The 25,084-nt window shown below is 42.0% G+C and overlaps 1 protein-coding gene across 1 annotated transcript in view; it reads left to right on the top strand.

The window, feature by feature from the left end:
* Positions 1-25,084, top strand: part of LOC120065322 (SLIT-ROBO Rho GTPase-activating protein 3-like) — a 64,604-nt gene that overhangs the window by 21,338 nt on the left and 18,182 nt on the right. The window contains exons 3-12 of the mRNA XM_039016225.1: positions 2,488-2,650; positions 6,201-6,263; positions 10,497-10,682; positions 11,032-11,160; positions 11,445-11,666; positions 11,845-11,946; positions 15,110-15,307; positions 16,728-16,812; positions 18,807-18,834; positions 21,284-21,434. Coding sequence (XP_038872153.1) covers positions 2,488-2,650; positions 6,201-6,263; positions 10,497-10,682; positions 11,032-11,160; positions 11,445-11,666; positions 11,845-11,946; positions 15,110-15,307; positions 16,728-16,812; positions 18,807-18,834; positions 21,284-21,434 — 1,327 coding nt within the window. The remainder of the gene's footprint in view (positions 1-2,487; positions 2,651-6,200; positions 6,264-10,496; positions 10,683-11,031; positions 11,161-11,444; positions 11,667-11,844; positions 11,947-15,109; positions 15,308-16,727; positions 16,813-18,806; positions 18,835-21,283; positions 21,435-25,084) is intronic.

The raw sequence follows: 25,084 nt of genomic DNA, 5'->3' as shown, positions 1-25,084 counted from the left end.
CAAGACTAAGATGTAATTTATATTGACATACCCCTCAAGACTAATTTTAAAAAGTAGATATTCCAACAGGGGTCATACCGTATGCACTCACATATTGTCAGTCGATTATTACAGTTAAATCATTATATAGTGTGTGGTGCAGTGCTATTAGCAAGGAATACTCAATCAGTTGTATAATGTCAATGAGTATAGTCACAGTATATTCTAACGTAGCAGGTGTTAAATAAGTTGTATTTCTTTCTTACTGGTCCTGACGAGAGAGAAAAAACTCTTCTGCACTGTTGAACCAATCCAATAACTGTGGAGGAGGAGTTAAAATGGAGTGTCGCCTTATTAACATCAAAAAGCGGAAATCTCGTCATGGACTCCTTTTCCAATTCCCTTGAAAAATGGATGCATTGACCCCGCAGAGGGTGGCCACAGTACAGTAAGTGCAGACGTTAAGGCTGAACTTGGCCAAGCCATCCTTACACACACTTGCACTTGACCTGACTATATATCCCCATGCGTATCATCCTTGTTGTCTTTTAAGCAGACTCCTCTATGGTCAATCCTCTATGGTCAATCCTCTATGGACTCGTCTGTCTGTCTGTCTGTCTGTGTCTGTCTGTGTCTGTCTCTGTCTCTGTCTCTGTCTCTGTCTCTGTCTCTGTCTCTGTCTGTCTGTCTGTCTGTCTGTCTGTCTGTCTGTCTGTCTGTCTGTCTGTCTGTCTGTCTGTCTGTCTGTCTGTCTGTCTGTCTGTCTCTCTCTACCCCACTGTCTCTCTCTACCCCACTGTCTCTCTCTCTCTCTCTACCCCACTGTCTCTCTCTCTCTCTCTACCCCACTGTCTCTCTCTCTCTCTCTCTACCCCACTGTCTCTCTCTCTCTCTCTCTCTCTCTACCCCACTGTCTCTCTCTCTCTCTCTCTCTCTCTACCCCACTGTCTCTCTCTCTCTCCAATGTATGGACTTCAAGTTTACTCTAAATAAACTTGAAGACATATGAAGTCCAGAAATTCATCTTCGCATAATGTTGGTTGGAAATAGTCAACGTCTAATTAAGCTGTTTTCTCTGTCTTCCCAATAATGTTGAATTATACAATATGCTTCTAATCTAATGATGTGATACAGAATGATTGCCAATCGTCTATCTGTTTCATCAGAAGCCTTGTAGTGGCTCATTCCCCCTGCTAGGAAACAGGGACTGTGTCCCAAATGACACCCTGTTCTTTATTTAGTGAACTAATTTTGACCAGGGTCTATAGTGCTCGGGTCAAAAGTAGTGCACTATATAGGGAATAGGGTGCCATTTAGGATTGTCAGGCAGTAAGTCACCTCTACCGACTAATGAACAGATGTGCACTGCATCTCCAGTTCCCATGCAGTGTTGTGCCAGTGCTGCAGTGCAGTACAGATCACTGCAGTGGTGCTCCTCTCCTAGTACTAGTGATCTTTTATCTGCAATGGACAGCTCTATAACAACTTCTTCAACGCTATAATTCTGCCAAGATAGTTTACTTTTGATTCAGAGCAAAGCTACTTGCTGGGTTGGGCCCCAATTGAGTTCCTGGCAGCAGGTTGTATGTCTAGGATCAATCATTCACATCCTCCACCACAGATAGGAAAGATATGGGGAAGTTTTAATCAAAGGATCCTGGATATAAAGAATCAGAGCCCCAGAGGTGTGGACTGTGGAGTAGTCTAGGCTACCTGGAGCATCATATTAAAGCTAGTCTTTTTTACCTCTCTAAACCAGGAACTTCTTTCCTTATTATTTTATTCTCTGTTTTGACAACTTTTCCCTTGTCTGGTTGGAGAGAGAGGCGCTGGAGTCAGGAGCCCTTGTTGTGCAGACTCATCCCAAGTCATTTGTTCATTACTCAACCTGTGGTTATTGATGTCTTAGTAGATAAGACAAGAGGTTCCTTACCAAATAGGCTTTTGATTGTGAAGTTATAGGACAAGAGATGCATGCTTAGCAAAAGATCATAGTAGAAAAGATATCTCCCGCTCACACAACATTACCTCAGCCTGCTCAGCAGAAGATGCCTATCTGACCGTATGTGAAGTTATATAAAGAGAGGTGCACGCTCAGCAGAAGACGCCTATCTGACTGTGATAGTGAGAGTTAGTTTCCTTCTTTCAGCGTGTTCTACTTCCTTCTTCTACAGGAAATGAACAGAATGTGTTAAACGTTTATCTCACCTCCAGGCTTTCATTTATAAACACCTCACTTGATCTGCTGTTCATTTCTACACTATAGTATCTGTTAATCTACACTGGTAGATTCCAAAAGCTCAACGATAGTGACCGCAAACTATACTATTGGTTGAATAGGAATGGTTCCATACTGTGGATGTCAACTGTTAACCGGTTTACTTATTACTTATTTTCAACCATACTCTACACCCAAAATTGCTTTTATGTTAACGAGACACTTGACTAACACTGTGATGTTCCTTTTGGATGACACTCTGACCTGTGACCTCTAACCTGTTCTTCCAGGAAGGACCAGAACCTGCTGTCGACAGTGAACTGCTGGTACCTCGTTCTGAACCAGACAAGGAGAGAGAGCAGAGACCATGCTACCCTCAGCGACCTCTACAACAATAATGTCATTGTCCGCCTAGCACACGTCGGAGAGGATGTCATCAGACTCTTCAAGAAGGTCAGGAAAGAATGTTTGTTTACTTGAAATTGAAAATTTGACATGCTGCTGACACCTTTTAGTAGAGCGCTACTGCATAACAAATTTCAGATTTGTTTTAAGAGTTCCCACAGTTATAATAGTGTCGGCCGGGTAATTAATTTGCCATCCAATTCCTCCCCCCGCACACGCGCGCACACACACACGAACTTTGAGACCTGATAACTGAGGGCCTGGCTGGCTATGCCCCCACTGTGTTGTCGTCTGGCTGGGCTAGCACCAATCTGCTTTACATCTGAAGGTCAGACCTACAGCTGGGAGATCAGCCATATGTGCTACCTCTTCATCTTCCCCACCTTCATATACCTTTCCTTCCCTTTCTCTGTATCACCAGCTTCCTCATCCGTGTCTTCCTCCTCCAGCAAATTGTAATCGCGGTTTCTGTCCTGTCATTTCCATATCCCTAAATGACAGAAGGATATATTGCTGCATGAATTGTCCCTGTTAATCAATGCAACTGTTTGATCTCAATGTCAAATAATTGCTGTTTAACAATTAGGTTCCTTACTGTGATTGTTTTTAATTAAAAAGATTTAAACAAATATTTTTTTTCCACAATTTCACAGTATTATTCCAACCTCATTGTGTGGAAATACATATAGAACACAGAAAAATCTAATTTCTTGACTGCACTGGGCATTTAAGTGTACACATTAGACCAATCAGAGCTATAAAGCATGTCTGAGAAAGAGAGGCAGAGGGCAGAGCAGAGAGCAGAAAGTGGCCATGGTTCAGGGACTACAGTATGATGGAACGGTCTGCTGGGGAGAGCACAGATCAGTATTGATCCACAGGAACCGGGTGGAGTCTCACATTATTTATGTCGGCTTGGGATGGATATGCTGTCAGGGGTGGGCTGTGATGAGGCTGGGTTACTGTTGCCTGGTGGACTGGGTTTGGCTGAGCTGCCTGGTGGGCTGAGCTGCCAAGAGGTGGCTGAATAACTGCCTGCTGAAAAATGATCAAATGTCTCCCTCAGGAAAAGGTTTCAAGTTGTGGCGTAAAGTTTGTTACATTGCCTAGGCTGATAGCAGTAGCACCATCTACTGTAGGTGACATATACACACACACCATTGCATTGTTGCAAATGTTGTGCAACATGAATAAACTAACCTAAAAATAGGTCTTCTGCTAATGAATTAACCATTTAAGTTGTCCTTATAGGTGTAAATGTAGTGTTGTTGCCATAGCAGCACCTATCTCTCAGAGGAAAGTTCAATTAATTAGGCCTAACTCACAGCTGCTGGGCCTAACAACAATGACAACCATTGCTGTGACAACCTACCATCACTGACATACTCCACCCTATATACTACACTAACAACACACTGTGCTTTCACTTGAGGGGTCTGTCTGTAATGTATTACTGAAGAGGAAAACTGTTCCTACTGTTGACGACTGTCTGACTGGAGCTCGTTTTGATCTGTTTATAATTGTATAATAAGTGTAGCAGTAGTAATTCTCATGTTATGGATTAGATAGAAGGGTCTATGTGCATTGTATTTGGGCTGAGAGAAAGGGGCCCTGTCTCTGAGGGCAAGAATGATTCCATAAGGGTTGAATAGGAACCATGTGTCTGGAGTTAGAGCTGATAGATTGGAATTACTGTTCTGTTACACTGTCTTTACTGATGTATATTTATACTATTAATATGAATGTACAGTGTTTATATACTGTATTCTTAGAGATTGAAAGTAGTGTTAGGTTTAGGCTCTTTGTGTATGAGAAGTTGAATTATCTAGTGGACTGTAGAAGACTAGGAATGTGTACTCCCATAACTCAAGGCCAGACTGATAAGAAGATCTGTGAAAGGCATGGAGGAGTGTGAAGACTCTGGACGCTGATACACGATAACCAACATGTGGAACATACTCAGTTCCTGCAGAAACTGATTGTTCATCCTAGGCGAAGAAGAGGGGTCTAGTTGGAAACTGGGGCCTAGTCGGAAGTTATAAATATATGTGCTTGTGACCTGTATGTGTGCCTTTTTGGAGCTGCGACAATCTACAGTAGCTTGAGTCTATGTGGATTATTGTACCAGAAATTAGAACCTAACACTACTTTTACAGGATTTCTTAAACTTCTCTGTTCTAGCTGCCTTCCGTAGCCTCTTATTGTTGGCTGTACATTCTATCACTGTCCATCACAGACACTCCGCTCCTACGAGTTACAGTAACTGAGTTGGAATCGTGACTGTGTGATTTGAATATGGTCAGTAGGAGACATTAGACATGTCTATTCTTAGCTGCCTGCATGTACACTGCATAGTATTCTATAAGGCCTTTTTACACATAGAGGGAAACAACATTTCACACTGTTCAGTCATCTCCCATACAGACACATACCCTAGGGAAACACATATCTCCCATACAGACACATACCCAAGGGAAACACATATCTCCCATACAGACACATACCCAAGGGGAACACATATCTCCCATATAGACACATACCCAAGGGAAACACATATCTCCCATACAGACACATACCCAAGGGAAACACATATCTCTCATACAGACACATACCCAAGGGAAACACATATCTCTCATACAGACACATACCCAAGGGAAACACATATCTCTCATACAGACACATACCCAAGGGAAACACATATCTCTCATACAGACACATACCCAAGGGAAACACATATCTCTCATACAGACACATACCCAAGGGAAACACATATCTCTCATACAGACACATACCCAAGGGAAACACATATCTCTCATACAGACACATACCCAAGGGAAACACATATCTCTCATACAGACACATACCCAAGGGAAACGCATATCTCTCATACAGACACATACCCAAGGGAAACGCATATCTCTCATACAGACACATACCCAAGGGAAACGCATATCTCTCATACAGACACATACCCAAGGGAAACGCATATCTCTCATACAGACACATACCCAAGGGAAACGCATATCTCTCATACAGACACATACCCAAGGGAAACGCATATCTCTCATACAGACACATACCCAAGGGAAACGCATATCTCTCATACAGACACATACCCAAGGGAAACGCATATCTCTCATACAGACACATACCCAAGGGAAACGCATATCTCTCATACAGACACATACCCAAGGGAAACGCATATCTCTCATACAGACACATACCCAAGGGAAACGCATATCTCTCATACAGACACATACCCAAGGGAAACGCATATCTCTCATACAGACACATACCCAAGGGAAACGCATATCTCTCATACAGACACATACCCAAGGGAAACGCATATCTCTCATACAGACACATACCCAAGGGAAACACATATCTCTCATACAGACACATACCCAAGGGAAACGCATATCTCTCATACAGACACATACCCAAGGGAAACGCATATCTCTCATACAGACACATACCCAAGGGAAACGGATGTATTCATGCCTCAGTGAAGCAAAGCCATGTCTGTTCAAGGTAAGATATTCTTCCAGTCAACTGTGAGATTGATTCACATGCCTGTTGTTCCTGTTTTTTGTACCAGAGCAAAGAAATCGGGGTGCAGATGCACGAGGAGTTAGTGAAAGTCACGAACGAGCTCTACACTGTGAGTAAACAACAACAAAATGTAATTCTCTCTCTCTTTCAATCTCTCTCTCTCCTTCTCCCCCCATCTGTCTGTATTGTACAGCATCTCTCCTTCCATCCACTCCCCATGTTTGTTAGTTTGCCTGAAGCTAACAGGCTAACTCCATTTGGCTAGGCCCACCTCAGACTCTCTGCTCTGTAGTGTCTGCGTAGAACAGGACCTGCCCAGAGCAGAATAGCTTTATCAGCAATCAGAAGGTAGCCTAGCGGTTTGGAGCGTTGGCGCCAGTAACTGAAAGGTCGCTGGTTCGAATTGCCGAGCCGGCAAGGGGGAAAATCAGCCTTTGTGCCCTAGAGCAAGGCAGTTAACCCCCAACAACAACTGCTCCCCGGGTGCTGATGACGTGGATGTTAATTTAACACAGCCCCCACTCCTCTCTGATTCAGAAAGTTAGGTTATATGGGGAAGACAAATTTGTGCAACTGACTAGGTATCTCCCTTACAGCCTTGCTACACAGGTCATTTTGTTCTACACCGGAGGACATTATTTGTTTTTTTACTCCTGCCGTGAGAGAAGTTGCAGTTGAAGGAGAAACTCTATATGCCTTGGCTCTGCTCCAAGCCGACTCACTTCCCTTGCAGTGGAGGGCTGCTTACTGCCAAGGTGTCACACCATCATCACATATTCACTTCCCTTGCAGTGGAGGGCTGCTTACTGCCAAGGTGTCACCATCATCACATATTCACTTCCCTTGCAGTGGAGGGCTGCTTACTGCCAAGGTGTCACCATCATCACATATTCACATATCCAGCACATGCAACACAAAATCAAACACAGATCTGTCATTAAAGTTAATAGTCATCCTTCTTTTCTGTCGATACATTGACTGTGTACATACATAGAAGAGTATGCATACACACGCATGCACACGCAATAATGTATGCTTGAACACACTCACACAAGCCGGTCTTTGATGCTTTAACATCAACGCTCCCACGCCACCTAACCACCCACACCAACCACATTGAACCTTCAAAGCCTACCCTTTCTCGCTTTCATGATTTCATGTCAGTAAATACTGTATATGACTCTATTTCTATTTTACCCCCCCCCCCCCCCCCCCCCCCTCCCTCCACCACCCTCCCTGCCTGCCCGTTCACTGTCACACACCGTAATGCCCCAGGTTATGTTTCTGTTAGATTCTTTTTTTGTGTGTGGGTGGGTGTGTATCTGTGTGTGTGCTTGTGACAAGAAGGTGCTCATTTGTGAAATGTGATGCCTATGTTTGCAATAATAATACAGACAAACAATGAGCAGTGATCACATGCAGAGCAACATAGGACAAGAAACATGTAGCAAGCAGGTAGACAGAGCAATAGCACAAAAAGCATTGATTGATTCAATGGTTGTAAAGATGGGGAGAGATCTGTCCGTGATAGAGATGCTCTGCTTTTTTGACACCACAGTCCACAAAGCAAGTCCTTTTGGCTTTAGTTTTATCTTATCTTAATTATTGTCCAGTCATATGGTCAGGTGCTGCAAAGAAAGACCTTTCTTAATCAGCAGCTGGCCCAGAACATAGCGGCACATTTTGTTCTTCATTGTAATCAGAGGGCTAATATCAATAATATGCATGCCAGCCTCTCTTGGCTAAGAGTTGACGAAAGACTGACTGCATCACTTGTTTTTATAAGAAACAATGTGTTGGAAATTCCAAATTGTTTGCATAGTCAACTTACACACAGCACTGACACACACACACACACACACACACACACACACACACACACACACACACACACACACACACACACACACACACACACACACACACACACACACACACACACACACACACTTACCCCACCAGACATGCCACCAGGGGGCTTTTCATAGTCCCTAGGTCCAGAACAAATTCAAGGAAACGTAAGGTATTATACAGAGCCATGAGTGCAATGTAGAAAATAGTAAAAAATAAAGAAAAATCCTTGAATGAGTAGGTGTGTCCAAACTTTGGACAGGTACTATACATTGATGTGCTGTAGGCAGGCCAGTGTGCATTGGAAGATAACACTATCACACTGTGCAGCAGGCATTGCTACATGAAACCCATAGAAATACTGTCACTTAAAATACATGGCTTAATGGCCACAAGAGAATGATTCTGCATGAAATACAGCATACTATATTATGATGCAGATGTTCATTTATTGGCCTTTTATCATGTGTATGCTTTCTGAACAGCTTTCTCTCTGTATGTCTCATACTTATACGTTCACATACACGCAGTAGGTGACATCATTCATAACTAGTACTTGTACAGTGCTTTCAGAAAGTATTCACATCCCTTGGCTCTTTACAAATGTTGTTGATTTCTTTTGGTCACTGACCTACACACAACACTCCATAATGTCAAAGTGGAATTATTTTCAGAACATTTTTGACAAATTAATTAAAAATGAAAAGCTGAAATGTCTTCAGTCAATAAGTATTCAACCCCTTTGTTATGGCAAGCCTAAATAAGTTCAGGAGTAAAAATGTTGATTTCAGGCTATAACACAACAAAATGGGGAATAAGTCAAGGGGTATGAGTACTTTCTGAAGGCTCTTTATATACTTGTACATGTTTTATGCACTGTATTGATGTATTATGCACAATGATGTGAGAGTTTTGCATTAACATGTCTCCAGCCTTTTCTGGCTTCCAGTCAGAATCAAGGGTTCCTCTCTTGTTTCACACCCAGCAGCAGTCAGAGGAAAAGGGAAAGGTTCTCTATTACATAGCTAGAGGAAAGGTTCTCTGTAACAACCAGTACTATGTGAGTACCTAACAATGTGTGCCATAAGCGCATCTGAAGTATCCTATAAGTATAACTGTAGAACCTTTTTTTTAGAGTGTAGACTAGAGGAATGGTTCTCTCTATCTCAACTAGAGGAATGGTTCTCTCCATCTCAACTAGAGGAATGGTTCTCTTTATCTCAACTAGAGGAATGGTTCTCTTTATCTCAACTAGAGGAAAGGTTCTCTGTAACGTAACTAGAGGAAAGGTTCTCTTTATCTCAACTAGAGGAAAGGTTCTCTGTAACGTAACTAGAGGAAAGGTTCTCTTTATCTCAACTAGAGGAAAGGTTCTCTTTATCTCAACTAGAGGAAAGGTTCTCTTTATCTCAACTAGAGGAAAGGTTCTCTTTATCTCAACTAGAGGAAAGGTTCTCTGTATCTCAACTAGAGGAAAGGTTCTCTGTATCTCAACTAGAGGAAAGGTTCTCTGTATCTCAACTAGAGGAAAGGTTCTCTGTATCTCAACTAGAGGAAAGGTTCTCTGTATCTCAACTAGAGGAAAGGTTCTCTGTAACGTAACTAGAGGAAAGGTTCTCTGTAACGTAACTAGAGGAATTGTTCTCTATCTCAACTAGAGGAATGGTTTTCTTTATCTCAACTAGAGGAATGGTTTTCTTTATCTCAACTAGAGGAAAGGTTCTCTGTAACGTAACTAGAGGAAAGGTTCTCTTTATCTCAACTAGAGGAATGATTCTCTCTATCTAAACTAGAGGAAAGGTTCTCTGTAACTTGGCTATGACAGACTTCCTGTTGATTGATTTCACTTGCTCTCTCCTCACATGTATTACTTAAATCAGAGTTGTTAGGAGGCCTGTAAGAGAGAGGATGATATTTTAGTGTGTGAAGGGAAAGGAAATCAAGAGGTAACCTAGTTTTAGCACTCAGTCACACATCCACAACATATCTGACAGTAGCTGTCTTTCTGTGTTCTTATTCAGTGTACAATATACAGGTGGATTTATATGCTGAATCCTCTTTAGATATCCATGTCTAACCAATCTTCCATTGACATTAAAGTGATTGAATGGGATCTTAAACACTTTTTCACAACATATTGTACATATTGAAATTCAGAACATATCATACGAATTGCAGCGAAAAATTATTATAAATATTTTAGAAAACATTTGCAGTTACATATTATGAAATGGATGACGCCATACACAATTGTGCACAATTTTCTGGGACCTACTTGCGCTACTTTCAAACTACTGGCGGAAATTATAAATTATACAAAATATTCACGCTTATCGTGAGTTTGGTGTTTATTGTGTGGTTACTCCATTGAGATTGGTCATGAGGGAAACTCCCTATGTAAACGTCTAGACCCAGAACCTTCTAGTGAAATTAGTGTGCATGTAGTTGACTTTAATGTATGTTTTGAATGTATGTTTTGTGTCCCGGGCAGGTGATGAAGACATACCACATGTACCACACAGAGAGCATCAGCGCAGAGAGCAAGTTGAAGGAGGCGGAGAAACAGGGAGAAAAGCAGATCGGCAAGGCCAATGATGTCAGCACCAGCCTCCTGCGCCATGACGACCGCCAACAGCGACGCAGCTCCGTCAAGAAGATGGAGAAGATGAAGGAGAAGGTGTGGCTTGGGCTGTGTGTGTATGTGTCCAAATGTATGTAAAAGCTCAGAGAACTTGGATGCATTAGCCTTTGAAATGTAATAAGTTAATGTATACACTAATGAGCAAAAATATTAAGTGGTTTTGTTGCCATGGTAAGACTAGACCTCTTGACTCATATGGCACATGCTAATTTTTTTGATAAAATTAGACTTTAGATGGAACAAACTGTATTACATCTTTAGTATACAAATCCATTTAGAGAGAAATCGATATTCTATGGTATACTGACTGATGACTCGCTCTCGCTCTGTCTCTCCGTCTCTCTGTCTGTCTGTCTCTCTCCCTCTTCTCTCCCTCTCTCCCCAGAGACAAGCCAAGTACTCTGAAAACAAGCTGAAGTGCACTAAAGCACGGAACGACTATTTGTTGAACCTGGTGGCGACCAATGCTCTGGTGGCCAAATATTACATCTACGATGTCTCTGACATGATAGACGTGAGTGGTACAGTACATGCTGATTCTAACAAAGTGAGAATAGTAGATACACAGGAAAAATGCATCCATTTGATACACAAAAGCTCAGTACCATCTTGTAACACATTAGCACCTTGTAACACATTATTCTAAGTTGCGTTCTATTGATTGCAATGAAAAATAGATACAGTAGTTTGATCAATTGAAGCATAGTAGCATCTTGTAACACATCATCTCTCCCCATTGGTCTGTAACTAACATTAGGGATTCCCAATGGTGGTAATGCTGTCCATGCCTCTCCCCAGTGCTGTGACCTGGGCTACCATGGCAGCCTGGCGCGGACCCTGAGGACCTACCTGTCTGCAGAGTACAGCCTGGAGACGTCCCGCCACGAGGGGCTGGACCAGCTGGAGGGTGCCGTGGATGCCATGGATGTCAGGGGGGACAAACACAGGGTCATGGACATGCACAGCCAGATCTTCTGCCCGCCCGCCCGCTTCGACTACCAGCCACACATGGGCGACGAGGTGAGGGAGAGGTGATTGGAGGGGTGATTGTGCCTCCCACTATGTCTGTGTTTCCTCTGTCTGGTCCTGTGTGGCTTGCATCAGCAATGCCAGCATCTTTGGGTCAGTTCCTTTCTGGCATCCCAAACAAACACTAGTGTAAATTCCCTCCCTCCCTCGCTCCCTCCCTAACTACTAGGTGTGTCAGGTGAGTGCCCAGCAGCCGGTGCAGACAGAGCTCCTGATGCGTCACCACCAGCTCCAGTCCCGCCTGGCCACACTCAAGATCGAGAACGAGGAGGTGAGCTCTAAAACCCTGGCCCTAACCCAAAACCTGTCTCATTATCAGTCAGTGAACTCACCACCTGGGCCATGTTCAGTAGGTAAAATTGTGGAACATTTGCCGTCTGCCTGCCTGCCTGCCTCCTTGCCTCCCTCTGCTGCTTCAGTGAGTCAGACAGATGTGTGTAAAGGTCACCATATCGCTCCTATGAATATGGAGGTGCTCTGTTCATTCAGCCACTTCCTCTGTACCTCTCACATGGACAGAACACAATTTCTATTTATCACACACGCAACCAGATGTCCCCTACCAGGCTTACTGAACTTTACATTATATATATTATGCATGTGCATGTGTCTGTGCAGAATCCATACTAGTATATGGGTAATTCCAGGAAACGAGTACCTTTCACGTCCCTTTTGATATTTTAAGTAGAAATTGTCCACAAATATTGAATTTTAAAAGCTTGTTATATTAATTAAATTAAGTGCCCTTTAATATAGAACACATGAAAACATTTTAATATGAATAAAGACTTGCTAAAGGGCCAAAATTCAGCATTTTGACATATCCCTCTGTGCATCCTCTGTGACTTCTAGGAAGATATTACCCCACTTAAACCCAACATTTCTCCAAGTTTTCCCCATCATTGTAAAGCCCATGTTATTTTGTTGCTTTGACAAAGTCATATTTTAAGATTATTATTTATTTCATGTTAGTGATTCATTTTAACTTTTTCCTAAACAACCGCTGAATTGCAGGGCGCAAAATATTACTAAAAATATTTATAATCATGCAATCACAAGTGAAATATACCAAAACACAGCTTAGCTTGTTGTTAATCCACCTATCGTGTCAGATTTTGAAAATATATTTTACAGAGAAAGAAATCCAAGCTTTTGTGAGTGTATCAATCAATGCTAGAACAGCTAGCCCCAAATTAGCATGGTCACGAAAGTCAGAAAAGCAATAAAATTAATCACTTACCTTAGATAATCTTCGGATGTTTGCACTCACGAGACTCCCAGTTACACAACAAATGTTCTTTTTGTTCGATAAATATTACTTTTATAACAAACAAACGCCATTTGGGTTGCGCGTTATGTTCAGAAAACCAAAGCCTCGTTCCGTTCGACGAAAATTCCAAAAAGTATCCGTAATGGTCGTAGAAACATGTCAAATGTTTTTTATAATCAATCCTCAGGTTGTTTTTAACAAACATAATCGATCATATTTCCACCGGACCGTAACCTATTCAATAAGAGAGAAAAAGAAAATGGAGGGCTACCCTCTCGCGCCCAGGAACTAATCAGAGGACACCTGACTACTTTTGAAAAATATCGCTCATTTTTCAAAATAAAAGCCTGAAACTATGTCTAAAGCCTGGTCACAGCCTGAGGAAGCCATTGGAAAAGGAATCTGGTTGATACCCCTTTAAATGGAAGAAAGACGAGCCAGGAAACACAGATTAAAAAAATAATAATAATCACTTTTCTCAGGTTTTCGCCTGCAAAATCAGTTTTGTTATACTCACAGACAATATTTTGACAGTTTTGGAAACTTTGGAGTGTTTTCTATCCCAATCTGTAAATGATATGCATATTCTACGATCTGAACCTGAGAAATAGTCTGTTTACCTTGGGAACGTTATTTAAAAAAAAAAATAATAATAATAATAATCTGACCCCTAGCGTCAAGAGGTTTTAAGGGAAAAACCCTGTCCCTCATTTTAATTTCAACCCTGTTACATGAACTGAAATCTCATTTTAATATGGTGAAACTATTCCTTTTTTAAATATGTTTTTTCAAAAGAGACATTGCACATCTAATAGTCAAACCATAGTTTAAAAGCAGGTGAGCTGGTTCTACTCTTTTTGGCCATTTGCTGGTATTCTGAAGTGGAAAACTGAGTGGGTCGAGCATAACACGTCAAACCTGTTACCCATAGATAGACAGGCAATACATTTTTTTTTCAATTGAAATGTTTTAGCGAAGCTTGCATTCAATTGCCCCTCACTGTTATACATACACAGCAAGCTTCCAATCCCCCTGTCAAGAAGGGCATTTATGGCTGATTTAAGATGACGTTGTCAACCCTGTTAGTCAATCCTGTTACTTTATTTGGCATTTAACAGTGTTTAACAATGTTAAAATTATATGAAAATAATTGTCTTTTTTTTTTACCAAGCTAGACTACTCAAAGGCAGCGAATTGAATTGGAACAACCCACATGTGTGATATTTGGTTCTTCAATTTGAAATTTTGCCCTCAAAGAGCATTATACCATTCCATTTCCCATTACAATCTTTGAAGTCTCATTAGCTATGTTTCCATTAACTTGTCCAGGGATTTTTTGTTGACATTAAGAAAGTTTGTATAGAAAATAGATGCTACAATAGCCTGCTAGGGTGTGTTTCCATTGAACTATCTTGTGTCGATAAAAACCGCTAATGACGTCACACCTAAAAAATGTTTTTTTCTCTCAAAAACCTACAGTGTGGAATAAAACAGTAGTGGTTGAAGTTGACCCATTTAGGGAAGTTGTACATGAATAAATTGCCCACAGCTTGTATGCCCTCCCACCTATCTGTTTCATGTCTCAGGTAGCCTGTGAAAGCCAGCATGTGTAGAATGCAATAATTTACAAATATTACAATTTTCATATTCTCATGTGCCAACGCATCACCATGGTCCGTGGTCCAGAAGTACAAGGCGTACAAGTACATGGTCCAGAAGTACAAGGCGAAGTAATTCAGGCATTCTTGAAAGTCAAGAAACATGATTTCTATAGTTCAAACATTTATTTTGCAAGCAGTAGGCATTTAGATGTAAATTGGAGCTTTATAGTTAGACTGTAAAATAACGTGCCCCGCATACCTTCAAAAATAGTTGACAATCATCTTTTATTAAAAAAACACAGTTCACATAAAGAACAGTCGCAGTAAGGAAGGTTTGACTAAATAAAAATCCACCCCTGTCGAACGGATAAAAAATGTTTCTCGATCTTTAGAACATGTATCCTAAATCGGCCATATCCATTACACATGGTGAAAATATTGCTTTTGTCGAATAAACCTGGGTCAATGGAAACCTGCCTATTGTGTACAGGGAATACACAGTAAATATTAAAGCTGTAACCCAGCTAAATGACTCTCCTCTCTTTCCCTTCTGTCTTTCATAGGTGAGGAAGACTCTGGATGCCACCATGCAGACACTGCAGGACATGTTGACGGTGGAGGACTTTGATGTGTCTGAGGCTTTCCAACACAGCCAGTCCACTGAGTCGGTCAAGTCTGCCTCGTCCGACTCCTACATGAGCAAAGTCAACATTGCTAGGAGACGAGCCAATCAGCAGGAAACGGAGGGCTTCTACTTCACTGTGAGTGGCTCTGACAACCAACACCACTTAAAATGCATTAGAAATGCTTTTTCAATTGTATTTGTATGAATGCATACTGGTATTAAGTACTTGCTCTAGGGCTCTGACAAGGTCTTGTGTGGCTCAGTTGGTAAGATCATTGTGGTCATTGTAGCTGGATGTTCTACAGTACCCATAATGCTTTTGCACTATATCCAGGTTTATCTTACTTAACACGTTCCTAATGCTAACACTATAGTGTCCTGTCTCCTTATTTTTACAGTCATGGTATCAATTCCCGCAGGGATCACAAACACATAATACAAATGAGTGCACTCACTGTAAATATACTGGAAGTCAATTTACAAAGAGTGTCTGCTAAGTTGCATATTATTATTATTATTATATTTAACAACTTAAAGTGCAATAGAAATGTTTTTTCTATGTTTATGAATGCATTGTATACTGATATTAGAGTACTTAGCAACTCAGGTTTAGTGGCTTGCTCCAGTGTTCATCAATTTGCAGTATTATGCCCTGTGGAATTCAGACAGGCAACCTGGTTGTGAGTTCATTCTACTGCTATTGGCATCAGGCTTTGATACAAGTCATGCAAATTAATTCTGAAGTTAACTCTTTGTGGTAATGACATAAAGCAGTAGTCACTGTAGCCTACAATCACAAGTGTGGTCTCGTGTGGCTCAGTTTGTAAGAGTGTGTTATTCGCAAGGTCATGGGTTCAATTCCTGCAGGGATCACATACAAAAAATGTGTTTTAATGTGTCAACAATCTACACAAAATACTCTGTAATGTAAAAGTGGAAGGAAGGTTTGTTTTTTTACTAATGAAAAATAAAACACTATCTTCATTAGATAAGTATAGTTAATAACTTCACCATGCTCAAAGGGATATTCAATGTCTGCTTTTTTATCTATCGGTGCCCTTCATTGTGAGGCTTTGGAAAACCTCCCTGGTCTTTGTGGTTGTGGAATCTGTGTTTGAAATGCACTACTCGACTGAGGGACCTTACAGATAATTGTATGTGTGGGGTACAGAGATGAGGTAGTCAGTCAAAAATCCTGTTAACAACTATTATTGCACACAGAGTGAGTCCATGCAATTTATTATGTGTTTTGTTAAGCAAATGTTTACTCCTGAACTTACTTGGGCTTGCCTAAACAAAGGGGTTAATTACTTTTTGACTGAAGACGTTTCAGCTTTTCATGTTTTATTAATTTGTACTTTGACACTGACATTATGGAGTATTATGTGTAGATCAATTATACAAAATCTAAATGTAATCAATTTTATATTCAGGCTGTCACACAACAAAATGTGGAAAAAGTCAAGGTTGTGAATACTTTGAAGGCGTTGTAAGTAGTTTTGGATCAAAGTGTCTGCTAAATGTCATATTTTCTACTTTTCTTTTGCCCTGTATAGAAATTCAAAGAGTACCTGAATGGCAGCAACCTTATAGTGAAACTACAGGCCAAGCATGATCTACTGAAGCAGACTCTGGGAGAAGGTGAGAACACTTCTTCACACGGTCACAACGTTGTTGTGTCACTACTGGAGCACAATGCCATTCATAGGGTCATTACCTTCCCTTTATCACTAGCAGCAGCTTGCCAATTTCCAGAGTCTTCATATGGTTCAAACATTATTGTGAAATTGTGTAGTTAATTAGTGGGAATCTTAACTGCCATATCAACCAACAGTAATATACCATATTGTATCTTTAGCCATATTTCTTTCAGAAAATTGTATGATGGTCCAGCATCAGCCAAACAGTACATCAGCCAACCGGCTCCAGTATTTCCAGGGATTAGTTGTGGTTAGACAGACAGACACAGACACAGACAGACAGAGGCTTTGTTGCTGGAATCTGTTTTATTAGACATGACATGATCCCTGAATTCAACCATTCGAGTCACTGATCAAATAGTGTTATCAGGGGATATCATATAATCTTGTATTCTTGTTTCTTCTGTAGTATGCAACCCCTGTTACCATAACTAGATGATATACACTACATGACCAAAAGTATGTAGACACCTGCTCGTCGAACATCTCATTCCAAAATCATGGGCATTAATATGGAGTTGGTCCACCCTATGCTGCTATAACAGCCTCCACCCTTCGGGGAAGGCTTTCCACTAGATGTTGGAACATTGCTCCGGGACTTGCATCCATTCATCCACAAGAGTGTTTGGTGTGGTTGGGCACTGATGTTAGACCTGGCTCGCAGTTGGCGTTCCAATTCATCCCAAAGGTGTTCGATGGGGTTGAGGTCAGAGCTCTGTGCATGCCAGTCAAGTTCTTCCACACCGATCTCTATTAATCATTTCTGTAAGGACTTTGCTTTGTGCACAGGGGAATTGTCGTGCTGAAACATGAAAGGGCCTTCCCCATAGAATCGTCTAGAATGTCATTGTATGCTGTAGCGTTACAATTTCCCTTCACTGGAACTAAGGGGCCTAGCACTAAGGGGCCTAACCATGAAAAACAACTCCCAAACATTATTCCTCTTGCACCAAACTTTACAGTATGCACTATGCATTGGGACAGGTAGCATTCTCCGGGCATCCGGCAAACCCAGATTCGTCCGAAGCGTGACTCATCACTCCAGAGAACGCATTTCCACTGCTCCACAGTCCAATGACGGCGAGCTTTACACCACTCCAACCGACGCTTAGCCTTGTGTCAGAGGTCCCGTTCTGGGAGCTTGTGTGGCCTACCACTTCGCGGCTGAGCCGTTGTTGCTCCTGGGTCTTTCCACTTCACAATAACAGCACTTACAGATGACCGGGACAGCTCTAGCAGGGCAGAAATTTGACGAACTGAGATGTTGGAAAGGTGCCATCCTATGACGGTGCCACGTGGAAAGTCACTGAGATCTTCAGTAAGGCCATTCTACACCCCTGTCAGCAACGGGTGTGGCTGAAATAGCCAAATCCACTCATTTGAAGGGGTGTCCATATACTCATGTATATATAGTGTATCATGTTACAGTATATAATTACTGCACAGTTACTACTATATTGCACAAACCCAATGCAGCCAAATGCGGCCTTCCTCACACTCAACCTTCCTTCCTCCTTCCCGGTTGTCCCTGGATATGCTTGCTTTCATTGACATTCCGCTCTGAGTTGGCAGGGTCCGCCCCCTCCGGCTCTCTATCTACGGTTTCTAGGGCGACCGCTAAATGACCGCTGCCTGGCTGGCTGTATGTGATTCAGAGAGGCGGTCATGGAGCCCGCACCATTGAGCCCGTATGAATAGGTGCCCATGTTCTCATAATGTCCTTCATCCCTCGCCCCTCGCTTCTGTCTGCCCCATCTGCCAGCTCTGTAGACAACCAGGTCTGGCTCAGAATGTACTCAACCATGTATCCATGCATTGTCTTTTCTGTCTCTCACAGACACATGCACGCAAGCATGCACACACACAAACACATTCTAATTTTCTCTCGCTCTATTTCTCCCCCTCTCTCTCCATTTCTTCCCTCCTTTCTTTTAGGGGAAAGGGCTGATTATGGAACAACACGGTAAGAAAAGAGGGGGAAAAGAGGAGGAATAAAAGCGTGTCAAATCCTTTCTGTTTTCTGGGAAATAGAGGAGATGTCGTCATGTTAAAGTGAATAGCAGTTTGGTCCCGAGCCTCTCTGGAAAATCAGGGGTGGAATTCCAAATAGGGAGAGGGGATGTGGTCTGTATGTTGATGAATAAACAGACTTCTGAGCAAACTGGAGTTTGCAATGATGCAGCTATGGGGAGATGAGCTGGCTGTAAGACGATCTGTCACTTATCAGTCACTACAGTGGCCATACTTGGCCTTGTTAAACACTACAGTATTGTACAGGTATCTGCTAATCAGAACAGTACTGTATATTAACCACAGACATTACGTTAGTCATAAATCAGCGAGTGGAGAAGAATGAACAGTAGTAGCAGAGTTATGAGACATTACGTTTTGATATCTCCTCTCAGCTCACAGGCCTGTTACAGTGTTTATATTGAATTCTCTGTGTCATTACTCATTTACTTTGACTGTAATCATGTTTTTATGAACTGACTTATTTTATAAGTTGCCCAGAGTCATTCAAGTCAGGTTATTCAGGGTTAGCTGAAACAGCTGTGATAAAAGTCAAAGCATACTTCCTCTGCGACTCCACTTGTGTGTTAAAATAATATTATGGTTTGTACTGTGAGAGGAGGGGAAGGAATAGGACATGCGCAGCTATCTAGAGCCATGTACTGTATATAGTGGCTGTAGATATGGCTCTGCATATACAGTTGAAGTCGGAAGTTTACATACACTTAGGTTGGAGTCATTAAAACTCGTTTTTCAACCACTCCACAAATTTCTTGTTAACAAACTATAGTTTTGGCAAGTCGGTTAGAACATCTACTTTGTGCATGACACAATAATTGTTCCAACAATTGTTTACAGACAGATTATTTCACTTATAATTCACTGTATCACAATTCCAGTGGGTCAGAAGTTTACATACACTAAGTTTACTGTGCCTTTACTTTTCTGGAATTTTCCAAGCTGTTTATGTCATGGCTTTAGAAGCTTCTGATAGGCTAATTGACATAATTTGAGTCAATTGGAGGTGTACCTGTGGATGTATTTCAAGGCCTACCTTCAAACTCAGTGCCTCTTTGCTTGACATCATGGGAAAATCAAAAGAAATCAGGCAAGACCTCAGAATTTTTTTTGTAGACCTCCACAAGTCTGGTTCATCCTTGGGAGCAATTTCCAAACACCTGAAGGTACCAAGTTCATCTGCACAAACAATAGTACGTAAGTATAAACACCATGGGACCACGTAGCCGTCATACCGCTCAGGAAGGAGACGCGTTCTCTCTCCTAGTGATGAACGTACTTTGGTATGAAAAGTGCAAATCAATCCCAGAACAACAGCAAAGGACCTTGTGAAGATGCTGGAAGAAACAGGTACAAAAGTATCTATATCCACAGTGAAACATGTCCAATATCAACATAACCTGAAAGGCCACTCAGCAAGGAAGAAGCCACTGCTTCAAAACCGCCATTAAAAGCCAGACTACGGTTTGCAACTGCACATGGGGACAAGATCGTACTTTTTGGAGAAATGTCCTCTGGTCTGATGAAATAAAAATAGAACTGTTTGGCCATAATGACCACCATTATGTTTGGAGGGAAAAGGGGGAGACTTGCAAGCCGAAGAACACCATCCCAACCGTGAAGCACGGGGGTGACAGCATCATGTTGTGGGGGTGCTTTGCTGCAGGAAAGACTGGTGAACTTCACAAATGGCATCACGAGGCAGGACAATTATGTAGATATATTTAAGCACCATCTCAAGACATCAGTCAGGAAGTTAAAGCTTGGTCGCAAATGGTTCTTCCAAATGGACAATGACCCCAAGCATGCTTTCAAAGTTGTGGCAAAATGGCTTATGGACAACAAAGTAAAGTTATTGGAATGGCCATCACAAAGCCCTGACCTCAATCCCATAGAAAATGTGTGGGCAGAACTGAAAAAGTGTGTGTGAGGAAGGAGGCCTACGAACCTGACTCAGTTACACCAGCTTTGTCAGGGGGAAGGGGCCAAAATTCACCCAACTTATTGTGGGAAGCTTGTGGAAGGCTACCCAAAATGTTTGACCCAAGTTAAACAATTTAAAGGCAATGCTACCAAATACTAATTGAGTGTATGTAAACTTCTGACCCACTGGGAATGTGATGAAAGAAATAAAAGCTGAAATAAATCATTCTCTCTGCTATTTTTCTGACATTTCACATTCTTAAAATTAAGTGGTGATCCTAAGACAAGGAATTTTTACTAGCATTAAATGTCAGGAATTGTGCAAAACTGAGTTTAAATGTATTTGGCTAAGGTGTATGTAAACTTCCGACTTCAACTTCCGACTTTTGTATCTAGAAAAACATTCCACTGATTATACAGAAGGAAATACATGTTTCAGTCCTTGTTGTTTTTCATCATAGTTCATGTGTATCTGCACACCCTTCACCAACCTCCTCCTCCACCATCAGCCCCCCCACTCTTCCCGCTAAACCCAGGAGAATGCGGAAGCCTAGACCTTGCTCCATTTTTAATCATAAACTCTTTAACGGCAAAATGGAGGCCTTCATCAAGGTACTGACTGACTGGCCCCTATGTGGCCCCTCACTGAACTCTATGTGGTCTCTCTCTGTGTGTCTAAATGTCAGCGATCTCTACTAGCAGATGTGGGGGTTCTACCTTTATTTTCTGTCTTTGACTGCTCTCTCGTCTACTCCAACTTCAGCTTAGCTCACTGACTTTCCCTTCTTTCATGGCCCTGTGCTGGGCACAACAACTGTTTAAATAAATAGACTAAACGACTGAGATTCCTCTCCATTCATTCCTATAGGGATTTCTCTGACTGGGCAGTCCATTGGCTTGACAGCTAGGAAAGGTAATGTTTTTCTCTCTGGTCTGGAGAAAAGTCAAATCCACAAAGCTAAGTTTCAAGGTTGTTTAAGTATCAAACGTAGTCAGACTCTCGTCGTGTGGGGTTTGCTTATGACATTAATGCCCATGTTATAGCACCTGAACCCTGAACTCTAGACATTAAACACATTTTGGTGACAGGCCAGCTGGCCCAGGACTAAACATGTCAGGCTATGGAAATAAACACACAGGGCCGTTTCCTCTGCATAAGTCAGGATCCAACATTGGCATACTGACAGAAAGAGTGTGTACACATCAGTGGAGTCCACTGGGGCTGTTAGTGTCAGCCTGTCATGGTCCTAGTGCCGCCAAGTGACATCTCAGGTGTATTCTCAGAGATAATAAAATTGCCCCAGTCAACCATGGTGTAAAAACTGAGCCTCTCTTGCCACTCGTCCACAGTCCCAGGCCCATCGTCATTGCCTTCACCAGAACCCCCAACCCTCCCCTCGCGCCATCCCCATCCTACCCAAGCTTGGGTCTCTCCTGTTGGGCCTCCCCCATCCTTCTCTCAGGCTTGACCTCTTACCCCCTCCCGCTAGAGGTCCTATCTGTTTCCCTTTGCTTCTCTAACCTTGTTGTGGTTCTTCTTGTCTCTCTTCCTCTCTGTTCTGTTCATCCTGCTGCTGCCACTGCTTTCTGCCTGCCCCAGGGGAAGACGGAATACCCGCGCCCGCAGCCAGGTATTCTGGTTATTCTGTCATAGAATGGGTGAAGAGTAGCCTGGTCCCAGATGTGTTTGTGCTTTCTGCCAATGCCAATGGCTATAGGAGTTGGTCAGACAGCACCAACAGATCTAAGAATCAGGCGAGGGGTGAATATGTTTGGGTTGTATGTGTACACTAACTAAACAACATCTCTCTGCCTGCCTGGTCCCTCTGTCCTTTATCATGTGATAACCAATGAATAATGCACTGTACCAGTCAAACGTTTAGACACACCTACTCATTGCAGGGTTTTTCTTTATTTTTACTATTTTCTACATTGTTGAATAATAGTGAAGACATCACAACTATGAAATAACACATATGGAATCATGTAGTAACCAAAAAAGTGTTCAACAATTCAAAATATATTTTATATTTGAGATTCTTCAGTGTAGCCACCCTTTGCCTTAATGACAGCTTTGCACACTCTTGGCATTCTCTCAACCAGCTCCATGAGGTAGTCACCTGGAAGTAATTTCAATTAACAGGTGTGCCTTGTTAAAAGTTAATTTGTGGAATGTATTCCCTTCTTAATGCGTTTGAGCCAATCAGTTGTGTTGTGACAAGGTAGGGGTGGTATACTGTTTCAACTGTTCTGCCTGCGGCTATGGAACCCTGACCTGTCCACCGGACGTGCTACCTGTCCCAGACCTGCTGTTTTCAACTATCTAGAGACCGCAGGAGCGGTAGAGACACTCTTAATGATCGGCTATGAAAAGCCAACTGACATTTACTCCTGAGGTGCTGACTTGCTACACCCTCGATAACTTCTGTGATTATTATTATTTGACCATGCTGGTCATTTATGAAACATTTGAACATCTTGGCCATGTTCTGTTATAATCTCCACCCGGCACAGCCAGAAGAGGACTGGCCACCCCTCATAGCCTGGTTCCTCTCTAGGTTTCTTCCTAGATTTTGGCCTTTCTAGGGAGTTTTTCCTAGCCACCGTGCTTCTACACCTGCATTGCTTGCTGTTTGGGGTTTTAGGCTGGGTTTCTGTACAGTACTTCGAGATATTAGCTGATGTACGAAGGGCTATATAAAATACATTTGATGATACCGAAGATGGCTCTATTTGGTACAAAACCAAGTCCATATTATGGCAAGAACAGCTCAAATAGGCAAAGAGAAATGATAGTCCATCATTACTATAAGACATGTAGGTCAGTCAATCTGGAAAATGTCAAGAACTTGTAGTCGCACAAACCATCAAGGGCTATGATGGAACTGTCTTTCATGAGGACCGCCACAGGAAAAGATGATCCAGAGTTACCTCTGCTGCAGAGGATAAGAGACTTGCTTGGGCCAAGAAACACAAGCAATGGACATTAGACCGGTGGAAATATGTCCTTTGGTCTGATGAGTCCAAATTTCAGATTTTTGGTTCCAACCGCTGTGTCTTTGTGAGACGCAGAGTAGGTGAACGGATGATCACCGGATGTGTGGTTCCAACCGTGAAGCATGGGGGAGAAGGTGTGATGGTGCTTTGCTGGTGACACTGTCAGTAAATAATTTTGAATTCTAGGCACACTTAACCAGCATGGCTACCACAGCATTCTACAGCGATACGCCAGCCCATCTGGTTTGCACATAGTGGGACTATAATTTGTTTTTCAACAGGACATTGACCCGACACACCTCCAGGCTGTGTAAGGGCTATTTGACCAACAAGGAGAGTGATGGAGAGCTGCATCAGATGACCTGGGCTCCACAATCACCCAACCTCTGGTTTGGGATGAGTTGGACCGCAGAGTGAAGGAAAAGCAGCCAACAAGTGCTCAGCATATGTCGGAACTCCTTCAAGACTGTTGGAAAAGCATTCCAGGTGAAGCTGGTTAAGGGAATGCCAATAGTGTGCAAAGCTGTCATCAAGAATCTCAAATATAAAATATATTTTGTATTTTTGTTTAACACTTTTTTGGTTACTACATGATTCCAAATGTGTTATTTCATAGTTTTGATGTCATCACTATTATTCTGCAATTTAAAAAATTGTAAAAATAAAGAAAAACCCTTAAATGAGTAGGTGTGTTCAATCTTTTGACTGGTACGGTATATATGAATATACACTGACTGTACAGAACATTAGGAACACCTTTTTAATATTGAGTTTCACTCCCTCCTTTTGCCCTCAGAACAGACTCAATCTGTTGAGGCATGGACTCTTCAAAGTGTTAAAAGCGTTCCACGGGGATGGTGGACCAATGTTTCCCACAGTTGTGTCTTTGGGTGGTGGACCACTCTTGATACACACGGGAAACTGTTTAGCTTGAAAAACTCAGCAGCGTTGCATTTCTTGACACTCATACCGGTGCACCTACCACCTACTTCCATATCCCGTTCAAAGGCACTTAAATATGTTGTCTTGCCCATTCACCCTTTGAATGGCACACATACACAATCCATGTCTCAGTTGTGTCAAGGCTTAAAAATCCTAATTTAGCCTGTCTCCTCCCCTTCATCCACACTGATTTGAAGTACATTTAACAAGTGACATCAATAAGGGATCATAGCTTTCACCTGGTCAATCTGTCATAGAATGAGAAGGTGTTCCTAATGTTTTGTACACTTAGTGTATAGTGTGTTTATGAGTATGGTGGTAAC

Source organism: Salvelinus namaycush, chromosome 20 (assembly GCF_016432855.1).
Source record: "Salvelinus namaycush isolate Seneca chromosome 20, SaNama_1.0, whole genome shotgun sequence".
Classification (NCBI taxonomy): Eukaryota; Metazoa; Chordata; class Actinopteri; order Salmoniformes; family Salmonidae; genus Salvelinus; species Salvelinus namaycush.
Note: the sequence above shows the minus strand (reverse complement) of the source record. Positions and strands in the feature narration are given on the sequence as shown.